Below are 12,518 nucleotides of genomic sequence, written 5' to 3' on the forward strand. Positions count from 1 at the left end.
GCCCTATTTGTCAAGAGGGCTGGCATAGGCAAGTTTCTCTAGAAGGTGTATAAATCCTAGACTCTGTTAACATATTCATTTCCTGTGTTAGCCTCGATACCACAAGGCCAAGTTCCTTCATTCTTTTCTTACCTTTTTCTTTTCTATTCAGTCTCATATTTGCCTAAGGAGTTCTTCACTCCAATATATTCTTATTCCATTGTGTGAAGATACATTGTAGTAATCCCCTCCCGTTTGATTTCTGTAGTTAATTGTTAAATTATCCCTTTCTTCAAGTAGTTACTGTGTTTCAGGAAATACTTTTTGGTTCCATTTTTTCTTATCTTTAAGGGAACACTAGGTCTCCAGACTTGGTATTGCCCATAACTAGGATCTTGGAAGTTTTAGTTCAATTTTGTGTCTATAGAGTGAATAATTCCTCTTATAAGAGCTCATGTGAATATTAAATTGAGGTTAACAGTTTCCAGCCCGATCCCTCATTTATTTTATACATTTGGTTGTATGATACCGATACTTAAAGAAAACAGAAAAATGCATCCCATACCTGCCTTTATATGTTGTACCTGTGTGATGTGAGAAAAAGAAGCCATGGTACATAAATATGTTCACTGTGAAAATCACTAGAACTGCATATTTTGGTGCATTCTGCTCTTATGTGAGTCCATCTGCCACCATCTGTGATGGCTGAATAGGTATGCCCCATATCCCATGTACGAATGCTAGGCCCATGGGGAGTGGCACTTTTAGGAGGTGTGGCCTTGTCAGGGGACACGTGTCACTGTAGGTACAGTCCTTGAGGTCTTGTGTGCTCAGGCTATGCCCAGGATGGCACACAGTCTCCTGCTGCTGCCCATGGATAAAGATGTAGAACTCTAAGCTCCTTCAGCACCATATTGGCCCGTATGCTGCCATGCTTCCTGACATGATAATGGGCTAAAACTCTGAAACTGTAAGCCAGCCCTAATTAAATATTGTCCTTTATAAGAGTTGCCTTGGTCATAATGTCTCTTCACAGCAATAAAGAAAGAAAGAAAGAAAGAAAGAAAGAAAGAAAGAAAGAAAGAAAGAAAGAAAGAAAGACACCATCTTTATTTGTGTTTGAGGGATCACTGTCTCGGAATGGACAGAAGAAAATCTTGGTCAGGAAATGAGAGAATGGCATAAGAAGGGGCCTAGTACTCAAACTTCCTCAGACTAGCCCCATTCCATGACAGGTTTATAAAGATCCCAGGAGACATCACAAGGAGACTGTAGAAGACAGGATTCCTCTTCAGAATGAAGCAAAGCTTGTTTTTATTAAATGGTATTTCCCTTTGCATTGTAATTGAAATTCCTTTTAGTGTTGGCATACTTTTTGTTTGGATATGTTGAGTTTTTCAGGCAATGTCTCACTATGTAGCTCTGGCAGACCAAGAACTCAGAAGAGATGCCTTCCAGGTATCTGGAATTAGAGGTGTGCACCACCATGCCAGTTTGACATTCTTGATCTTTTAGTTTTGGCTATATGCAAATAGTTTTTGCTTTATTTCACAGTATAGATATTAACTGTGGTTTATTAGAAAAAATATGGTAACTGCTCACCAGATTGAATTTGAACATAGCCCCATGCTCCTTGCTCTCTTGAACAGTCAGTCTTGGTTGTTCTGACCCTTCTTCTATCCATACCCATGTTTGTTTGGGTATAAAATCTTGAGTTAATGCCTCCCAGCTCTTGATGTTCTTGTGTGTGTCTTGAATCCATTGCCCTGGATACCAAGTCTTTGACAGCTAGATGCTACCCTCTGAGTAATGTTAGGTCAGAAAAGTCAGTCTCATTTAGTATGTTTATTTTTTTAACCTCCTTGGATTTTATTGATCCTAGTCAGTTACCGAAAGTGACTTTCCTATATTTCTCATAGGTGTTTTCAGGCTAGCCCATCCTGAGGAAGAAGCATCTTGTGTCTTAGTCTGTATTCTTTGCCTTAGTAACTGGTGTGCCATGAATATTCTGTCTGCTACCAAAACTAGAAATAATTGTTCTGTTTCTTCTATCTCAAAGCTAGTTGGTATTGATATCTTCTCGATTTTGTTTTTCTTAAAGTACCTATCTCCTCTTGTATCCTAAAACTGTACCCTTGGCTTAAGATTTACAACTTAGATAATTATTTAAGTCTTACTTACCTACAATCCTCCTCTATTATTTTTTCATGTCAACCTGGAATTGACTGAATAAAGGAAGACTATTTTGAAAACTGTTCTCATTAAAGACAAAAGGGAAGGCAATAAGAATTGAAGAAATTATCATCGTAGAGCAGTTGATGGATACATACATATATAACACGTGTGTGTGTGTGTGTGTGTGTGTGTGTGTACATATACCCTAGAAATTACAGTTGGTAAACATTGAACTATTTTAGCTCAGTAGTTAATTCATGAGATTCTTCCACAAACTAGAGTTATATCAACCATTTAGCTGCTTCTTGTACTTGGAAAAGATGTGAACTGATAGCCCAAGCTAATAATATAATAACTTGTCACATTGACTGGCTCAGAGGGTGCACATATAAACTAAAATGAACTAATCTAAGCCTCTTATGGCTCTTCTAAGTTGAGTTAAGCAAAGATTGTTCCTGTTGTGACTGTTAGAACGTAAACCCAGGGCTTGCAGGATGGCTTAGTGGATAAAGTCACTTGCCACACAAGCCTTACAACCTGAATTCAATTCTAGAACCCACAATGAAAGGAGAGACCCGTGTATGAAAATCGTTCTCTAGCCTCCGTGCATGCACACGTGTCCACACACATACAAATGCAAATAATAAATAAAAAGTTTAAAAGAATATGAACCCAAGTGTGTTTGTGCCTTGCCCTTAACTGCTTGCCACATTACAAATATAAAGACACACTAGGAAAAGCTGAATCCAGTTCCTGAGATCTAACTCTGTGGTGTAGAATCCTAATGGGATTCAGTGCTTGGTTTCAGCGATGTCTCAGAAGAGTACCAGCCAGTCTAAGTTTGGTTATGTATACCAGTAAATTTTCCCCATTTATTTACGGAAGTTAAGTTTTCAGTTGCAAGCAAAATATGCTAGCACACACCAAGCTTGGATGAGTACTGTGGTCTGGGGAAGATGTGAGGAAGTCAGAACTGTCCAGCTATTCATACAACACTTACATCTCACAGCTTTAGAGATTCCAAGTCACTTTTCTCTGCTTGACATTGAACTCTTTGAGGACAATGACTATAGCTTATTTATACTGAATGCATTTTAAAAATTCACATCTAGCTCAAACCTGAAATGCACTAGGGGTAAACTGGTGCTATGGAATAATAAAAGTTTATATAAATTTCTTTAGTTTATGATGAATGTTTTTCCTTTACAGGAAAATGTTATTTTTAGGGTTGGGACAAAGGCATATACTGCTTTGTAGGGTTTTTTTTTTTTTTTTTTTTTTTTTTTTTTTTTTTTAGTATAATTAGAGTTTGACAATTCTTCAGATATTGATCATTGTTTTAAGCCTTAACATTGATTACAATTTTCATTATTTTTAAATGTGTAACATTATTATTATTATTATTATTATTATTATTATTATTATTATTATTATATAATTTATGCTCCAGACTAAAGGATGCTATTTTTAAGGAGAGACATTGCAAAGCTCAACTTGAAATTGTAGTTCACAGACTTCAAAATGAAGTTAAGAAACTAACTATTGAATTAATGAAAGCGCAAGATCAACAAGACGATCACATCAGACACCTGAGAACCCTGGAAAGGGCACTGGAAAAAATGGAGAAGCAGAAAACGCAGCAGCAGCAGGCACAGGTATCCTGGAGTGGATCAGTGATGTGTATGAATGGATTGATGACTCCCCCTAAAACTAATTACTACCATAGTAAGCTCAAAAGATGCCAGGCTATATGCAGAAATTAAGTCACTGTCATTTTTAATATCGCAATCATGCAGCCTGTGGATTACATCTTTATTCTACCAACACTTATATAAAGAATTGTAAGAGTTAGTAGAAATGTTACAGGGAGATAGGTCCATGTTTTTGAGAGAAAGCTTTCAGATCTGTGGGGTACTTGAAAGACTTTCAGTTTCATGCTATTGACATGGAATTCCTGTCAAAAATTTATGAAAATCAGCAGGACAATTGATGCTTCTACGTTGGCAATGCAATTCTTAATTCAGTAAAGTTTGAAAACAGCTTAGTTGTTAGGCCATGCGATTTAATGAACATTTAGAGGAACTGGTATTAAAATTTAGAGGGACAGTTACTGGGGCAGCCATGAAGCTTTGAGATAGGCCAGTCTTTCTGAGTAAGGACTTTCCCATTTTCTTTCCTGTTTTTGTTTCCCATCCTTTCAGGTCCTGGCCTGAGTCTGGCCATGCCATGTATCCCTAACACTTTCAGCTTCAGCACTCCCCAGAGTTAACCTCACTCACCATGCAGCCGGCCTGCCTCCTGCCTGACCTCCAGGCCTAACACTTGAGACATAATAACTCCTTTAATTTATTCTCTTCCTGTTCTCCATCTTCCTCCTTCAGAAAGCTGAAAGATCTCCAGCTGAAAGATCTCAGGGTTTACCTGCCCTGTGGCTTTCTTCTAAACTAATGAAACTGCTCTTAGCCTTTAAACAAAGCGACCAAATGGAAACTAGAAGCAGGGGCATGGCTGTGTAAGAGCTGTGGCCATGTGTACTTCACTAAGATGAAGCTAGGGCCTGGCTAAGGATGAGAACTAGAAGCAGGGGCATGGTTGTGTAAGCTCTGACCATGTGTACTTCACTCAGATGAGACTGATTCAAGAGGTGGAGCTCAAAGCCTCAGCTGCTGATCGAGAAATAAACTTACTGCGAACGTCTCTTCACCAAGAAAAGCAGCAAGTGCAACAACTTCATGAACTTCTGGCATTGAAAGAGCAGAAACACTGGTGAGTGAACATGTATCAAGACAATACTAACATTTAAAAGTATAAAAGGGAGTTCCTGGCTCTTTCCTCGATCTCCCTCACCCAGTGATTGACCATTGGTGAAACCTGGCAGGATTAACCTGTGGAGGGCAGGCACGATGGCTTAGCCCCCAAGCTTGGAGTGTGTGGTTCCTGGGATCCACATGATAGGAAGAAAGCCAACTCCCATATGTTGCCCTGTGCCTTCAATGCATGACACACCTAAAGGTAATCTATCAATTGGTAAAGTGAGAGAAAGATTAAAATCAGAATTAACTCTTGAAAAATACTGTGTTTGCGTCTGTATTAGATTCAGCCCTATAGAAATAGCTAGGAGCTAAAAACCAAATATGTGACTTTAGTGTCAATGTGAAACGGGCTTGTAATAATGCACTTTGTTTTTATATTTCTTCCAACTTGACCAAAAATGGCTCATCATATAGAGAGGAAGCCATGCTAATTGACTTCCAGATAACTCTTTGTAAAATTAACCAGGATTTATTCTGCTACAACAGTAGACTATAAACTTTATCTACCTAAGTACTATTTCTGTGAATTAAAAAAAGAAACTTATTTTTCATTAAGGTTGGGAAATGCAAAAATATTAATAGCTATTTAAAGACCATTGAGGGTTTTTTGGTTTTTGTTTGTTTGTTTGTTTATGACTTTTAATGTTTTTAAAATCCAGTCATTATCCCTTTCCTGGTCCACTCTCCCACAGTTCCTCATCCCATTCCTCCTCCCAAACTATCTCCAAGAGGATGTCCCCACCTGACCCCAGCAGATCACCCGACTCCCTAGGGCCTCAGGTCTCTCTAGGGTCAGGCTCAGCTTCTCTCACTTAGGCCAGACCAGGCAGTCCAATGCTCTATGTGTGTCAGGGCCTTGTACCAGCTACTGTATGCTGCCTAGTTGTTGGCTCAGTGTCAGAGATCTCAGGGGTCCAGGTTAGTTGAGACTGCTGGTCTTCCTATGGGGTCACCCTCCTCAGCTTCTTCCAGCCTTTCCCTAATTCAACCACTGGGGTCCCTGACTAGAGTCCATTGGCTGGGTGTAAGTGTCTGCCTCTGTGTCCGTCAGCTGCTTGTTGGGCATCTCGGAGGACAGGCTCCTGTGTGTAAGCACACAATAGCATCAGTAATAGTGTCAGGCCTTGGAATGTCCCCATGAGATGAATCCCAATTTGGGCTTGTCACTGGACCTCCTTTCCCTCAGTCTCTTGTCCATTTTTGTCCCTGCAGTTCTTTTAGACAAGAACAATTCTGGGTCAGCGTTTTAGACTATGGGATAGCAATCCCATCCCTTCATTTGATACTTGTCTTTCTACTGGAGGTGGACTCTACAAGTTCTCTCGTCCCATTGTTGAGCATTTCACCTAAGATCCCTTCCTTTGAGTCCTGAGAGTTTCTCATCTCTCAGGTCTTTGGTACATTCTGGAGGGTTCCCCCACCTCTCACCTCCCACTCCTGAGGCTGCATATTTCTATTCATTCTGCTGGCCCTCAGGGCTTCTCTCCTACCCTCCACCCCGATACCTGGTCATTTCCCCCTTTCCCCTCTCTGTCCACTCCCCTTCCCCTCTCCCATCCTGTTCCCTCTATCCTTCCCTCTGCTTCTTGTGATTTCTTTCTTCTCCCTCCCAAGTGGGATGGAAGCATTCTCACTTGGGCGGTTCAGCTTGTTAACTTTCTTGAGTTCTGTGGATTTTATCCTGGGCATTCTGTACTTTTTTGGCTGATATCCACTTATTAGTCGGTACATACCATACATGTCCTTCTGGGTCTGAGTTACCTCACTCAGGATGATATTTTCTAGTTTCCATCCATTTGTCTGCAAAACTCATGATGCCCTTGTTCTTAATAGCTGAATAGTATTCCACTGTGTAAATGAACCACATTTTCTGTATCCATTCTTCCGTTGTGGGATGTCTGGGTTGTTTCCAGCTTCTGGCTATCACAGACAAGGCCACTATGAACATAGTAGAGCACATGCCCCTGTGGTATGGTGGGGCATTGTTTGGGTATATGCCCAAGAATAGGGATAGCTGGCTCTATTTGCAGTTTTCTAAGGAACCTCCAAATTTATTTCCAGAATGGTTATACCAGTTTGCAATCCTACCAGCAATAGAGGAATGTTCCTCTTTCTCCACAGCCTCGCCAACATGTGCTGTGGCCTGAATTTTTGATCTTAGGCATTCTGATTGGTATAAGGTGGAATCACAGGGTCATTTTGATTTGCATTTCTCTGATCGCTAAAGACTTTGAGCTTTTCTCTAAGTGTTTCCAACCACTCAAGATTCCTCTGTTTTGAATTCTCTGTGTAGGTTTGGGTTTTTGGATGTTAGCTTCTTGTGTTCTTTATATATTTTGGATATTAGCTCTTTATCAGATATGTCGTTAGTGAAGTTCTTTTCCCAATCTGTAGGTTGCTGATTTGTCTTATTGACTATTTCCTTTGCCTTACAGAAGCTTTCCAGTTTCATGAGGAACCATTTATCAATTCTTGATCTTAGAGCCTGAGCCATTAGAGTTCTGTTTAGGAAAGTCCCCAGCCCTCATACCAGTGAGTTTAAGGTTGTTTTCCAGTCTTCTCTTCTATTAGATTGAGTGTATCTGATTCTATATTGAGGTCCTTGATCCACTTGGACATGAGCTTTGTGCAAGGTGACAAATATGTGTCTATTTTCACTTTTCTACATACCGACTGCCAGTTAGACCAGCACCATTTAAGACCACTGAGTTTTATTAGTGTGAACCACATTGCTTTGGTTTTCATTTCAGGCAAGAAATTGAAACTCAGAAGTTTTTCACTGATGCTGAGTTCCGGGATGCATTAGCTAAACAATTGTGCAAAGAAGAAAGAAAACATGAGCAAGAAGTAAAAGAATACCAAGAAAAAATTGATATATTAAACCAGCAGTATTTGGATTTAGAAAATGAATTCCGTATTGCTTTAACTGTTGAAGCTAGAAGATTTAAAGATGTAAGAATTGGTATCTAACTCTCTACTGATAAGAAGACCACATTTTAGAATCTCATCCAAAATGAGATGACCATATGATACTTAAAACAATGAATTCTTGAGTTTTCATTTCCTCATATAACAATAGGTATTTTTTATTGCTGTTGTGAAAACTAATTATGGTAATAAGTGGGAATCTAAAGTAAAGATCAGGACAGAAGTGGGGAACCTGAATTTGTACAGTAGGGACCAGCAAAGCTGACAATCCCCCATCTGCTCCTAGGCCAAAGGTGGCTCACTGTATTTCTTTCTTCTTCTCCTTTTCTTCTTCTTCTTCTTCTTCTTCTTCTTCTTCTCTTATTATTATTATTATTAATTAACTTACTGTACATCTCAATCACAGATTTCCCCCTCCTGTCCTTTCATTCCCCCTCCCATTCCCCTCTCCTCATCCTTGCTTTCTCCTCAGAAATGGGGAGGCCGCCCATAATATTAGCCCACGCTGGTATATCAAATTGGAGTAGGTCTAAGTGCATCTTATATTGTGGCTAGACAAGGCAGCTCAATTAAGGGAAAGGGATCTAAAGATAGGCAGCGACGTCAGAGACAGACCCTACTCCAGATGTTAGGAGGCCCGCATGGAGTCCTAGCTGCTGAACTGTTACATATGTGCTGAAGGCCTGGGTACATCCCATGCATGCTATGTGAAGGCCTGGGTACATCCCATGCATGCTATGTGAAGGCCTGGGTACATCCCATGCATGCTCTCTGTTTGGTGGTTCAGTCTCTGAGCCCCAGTGGGCCCGGGTTAGTCGAGTGTGAGTTTTCTTGTGGTGTCCTTGTCCTCTCTGGCTTCCGCAATCCTTCCTTCCCAAGCTCCACTTAATGTTTGCCTGTGGGCCTCTGCATCTGTTTCCATCAGCTGCTGGCTGAAGCCTCTCGGATGACAGTTATGCTAGGCTCCTGTCTGTAAATATGTCATTAACAGTGTCAGGAGGAGGCTCCCTCTAATGGCTTGGGTGTCACACTGAGTCAGTCTTTGGGCAGCCATTCCCTCAACTTCTATACTGTCTTTACCCCTGCACATCTTGTAAGCAGGACAAATTATGGCTCTTAGGTTTTGTGGCTGGGTTGGTGTTCCAGTGCCTCCATTGAAAGTCTTTTCTGGTTACTGGAGATGGCTGTTTCAGGTTCTGTATCCCCCCACTGCTAGGAGTCTTAGCTAGGGTCACTCTCATAGATTCCTGGGAGTTTCCATTGTTTGTCCATTGGTTTCTAGCTTGTCCTCGAGATCCCCCACACACATCACCAGTTCAAGTTGTCTCTCCGAGTACTCTCTCCCTCTGTCCTCCACTACCCAGTGCCATGTCTTGTTCTGTTTCCCCTTCTTAGTGAGATTCAAGGGTCCTTCTTAGGCCTTCCTTGTTCCGTAGCTTGTTCGGGTCTGTGGATTGTAGTGTGGTGATCCTGTACTTTATGGCTAATATCCACTTATAAGTGAGTACCTACCATGTCTGTCTTTCTGGATTCTCGGTTATATCTCACTCAGCATGACCTTTTCTAGTTCATCCACTTCCCTGTCGATTTCAGGATGTCATTGTTTTTAATAGGTGGGTATAAGTCTTCCATCTTTTACTTGTTAACATTTCTCTTGAACTGAAATTCTTCTACATTTACTTCAAGTCTTTCCATCTCTATTAATGCTATTCCCAGGCTTCTAAGTGCTTGTGCAAAAAAAATTATGCTCCTCTTTGATACCTCTTTCTCTGATACTCCATAACCTTAAGGGCTTCTTATAATAGTTAAGTTTTTCAAATAGTCTTCTTTCTTACCACCTTTTTGTTAGAATGTATAAGCTAGCTGTTGTGCCACTCCTCTCATAACCTCCGTTCAGAATGATAATCAAAACTCTTTGTATTCTGTCTGCTTTCAGGCTCTGTCATCTCCCCACTCAGGCCACTTCCTGTCACCACACCTTGTACTGGGACTGGAAGCACCTTCCTGCCTGGAGCACCTTCGCTATAACCTTACAACCTTCTATTCCCTGATAACCTCTTGATAAGAATGCTCGCTAAAATGAAACATTCTCCTTACGACACTGTGCATCCCTCTAAGCTTTCCTCAGGAAAGGCACATGCTTTCTGTATAGTTTCATGGTGCATAGTTTGTTCCTATTGCTATCTTGTTAGTCCTTACCTACTAGAAGACAGATCAGTCTGTTTTGTCCACTGATCATTGTAGTACCAAACAGCGGCTGACATACAACAATTGCTCAGTGAATGTGTGTCAAACAAATAATCCTGGTTCTTCCACGCAGTAGCTAATTCCTTGAGTAACTGGTCTGCGTTTATCTTCTGGATATTAAGTACGTTGAAACATGATACCTCTGAGTTTTGTTTTACTAAAACTTAACAGTTTTAAAATGAAAAATGTAAACTATTTCTAGAAGTAAATATTTTCTATTTGGAAAGCTTCTGTTTATAATATGATTTTGAAACACAGGTTCGAGATGGCTTTGAAGATGTGGCAACTGAGTTAGCGAAGAGTAAAAATGCTCTTATTTGGGCCCAACGTAAAGAAAATGAGTCTTCCTCCTTAATTAAAGATCTGACCTGTATGGTGAAGGAACAAAAGACAAAACTCTCAGAAGTCTGCAAGTTGAAGCATGAAGCAGCAGCAAATTTACAGGCAGGAATCTGCAATGTGCTTTCCCCTGGGGCTTCCACCTCCTCTCGCGTGTGAGCAGTGACTTAGGACGCACTCAGGAGGAGCTCTGGGATTGCCTTACTTACACAGTTGGTGTTGATAATGAGAGTATACCTAATGAGATTCGAGATCTCATAGACGATACTGCTTTCACCAGACTATCTTAAGAGTGCTAGGTATGGTGGGACACCGTCCAGCCCCAACTCTTGGGAGGCCGAGGCAGGCAGATGGATCTCTGTGGGTTGGAATCCATTGTAGTCTACATTTCAAGTTCTAGACTGACCCGGTGAAAACCTGGTCTCAAAATTAGTGAGACCCTGTCTCAAAAATAAATAAAAATATGTGAGTAAATGACTTAGTAAATGTAATCTATATAGTGGTCACCAGTTGTACAATGTTATGACAGAGATTGGGAAAGTGAGACTGAAAAGGTGCTAAGCTTTGAGAAACACAACTCGGATTACTAGTATTAGCTGGGTGGTGGTAATGGTATTTTCAGATACACTGAACCACAGTAGCTTTTAAAATATCTCTTAATATTTCTGCTATTTCAGCTAAGAACTCAACTTCTGGAAAATAAATTATAGATTGTTGATTGAAATATTTCGTGAGAAATTTTGACAATTATAGATTCAGTTTTTCTCTTACAAATATGGAGTAAAACTCAATGTTAAAAAGTAGTCCATTTAAATGCTAGCATTTTGTTTTATAGTGTATATCTTAAAACTTTTGGTGTAAAATTCGGTAATGTCTACTTTTTAATTGCTTAAAGAGCATTTTTTCATAAAATGCAAAAAGAAAGAATTACTTTAATAATTTATAGCATATATAATTTTAAGGTTTATAATTAAGTGAAATAATTGGTGTTTTGTGTTTTGGGGGTATACAGAATCAAGTCAACACTCTTGAAATTTTGATTGAAGATGACAAGCAGAAGAGCATTCAAATAGAAGTTCTCAAACATGAAAAAAACCAACTTCTTTCTGAGCTGGCAGCCAAAGAGTCGCTGATTTATGACTTACGGAGCAAGAGAAAAGGATGGGGACATGACCTGGCATGTCAGAGTAAGAGTCCCAAGTTTTTCAATGGAAAATAGCCATTATTACAAAGCGGTATATCTGGGTATGGGTAAAAAGGATGGTTCACTGTCTCCCAGTACTAAGTTAAAAGGAGTGTGCTGTCTAACAGAATAGCCAATAGGAGCGCAAGCTTCTTGGGAATGAAGGCATTTCAGTAATTAAGGTGTTTAAGGGGCCAGACATGGAGATACATGCCAATAGCTGCTGCTGCTCTGGAGGCTGAGAGAAGTCACTCAAGACTAGCTTTTTCACCAATGACATAAAAACATTATTTCCATGGGATACTGTGGTAATTCTGTTCTTTATATTAATACTAAAAGCATCTAAAATGAGTCTTCATATTCGTAACATTTTCCATATTTTGCGTGGGTAGAAGTGAAATGATACGTGAATGAAAATCACAGTAGATTTCAAAAAACCCTTAGTCTTCTTTCTGACTGCTATAGAGCATAAGTAAATACTAGGTCTTGACATTAACAGATAGCTTAAATTAAGAATAGGTAGAGTCTTAGTCAGGGTTTCTATTCCTGCACAAACACCATGATCAAGGAACAAGTTGGGGAGGAAAGGGTTTATTCAGCTTACTTCCACATTGCTGTTTATCACCAAAGGAAGTCAGGACTGGAACTCAAGCAGGTCAGGAAGCAGGAGCTGATGCAGAGGCCATGGAGAGATGTTCCTTACTGGCTTGCTTCTCCTGGCTTGCTCAGCTTGCTTTCTTATAGGACCCAAGACTTCCAGTCCAGGGATGGCACCACCCACAATGAGCCCTCCCCCCTTGATCACTAATTGAGAAAATGCCCCACAGCTGGATCTCATGGAGGCACTTCCCCAA

The 12,518-nt window shown here is 40.2% G+C and overlaps 1 protein-coding gene across 5 annotated transcripts in view; it reads left to right on the forward strand.

Moving 5' to 3' along the window:
• The window catches only part of Lrrcc1 (leucine rich repeat and coiled-coil centrosomal protein 1), a 41,436-nt gene that overhangs the window by 16,154 nt on the left and 12,764 nt on the right, over positions 1 to 12,518 (forward strand). For all 5 annotated transcript variants that reach the window (XM_031376353.1, XM_031376355.1, XM_031376357.1 and 2 more), the window contains exons 10-14: positions 3,605 to 3,809; positions 4,781 to 4,920; positions 7,718 to 7,919; positions 10,401 to 10,586; positions 11,494 to 11,668. In XM_031376353.1, the coding sequence (XP_031232213.1) occupies positions 3,605 to 3,809; positions 4,781 to 4,920; positions 7,718 to 7,919; positions 10,401 to 10,586; positions 11,494 to 11,668 (908 nt within the window). The remainder of the gene's footprint in view (positions 1 to 3,604; positions 3,810 to 4,780; positions 4,921 to 7,717; positions 7,920 to 10,400; positions 10,587 to 11,493; positions 11,669 to 12,518) is intronic.

Source organism: Mastomys coucha, unplaced genomic scaffold (genome assembly GCF_008632895.1).
Source record: "Mastomys coucha isolate ucsf_1 unplaced genomic scaffold, UCSF_Mcou_1 pScaffold17, whole genome shotgun sequence".
In the NCBI taxonomy this organism is placed as follows: Eukaryota; Metazoa; Chordata; class Mammalia; order Rodentia; family Muridae; genus Mastomys; species Mastomys coucha.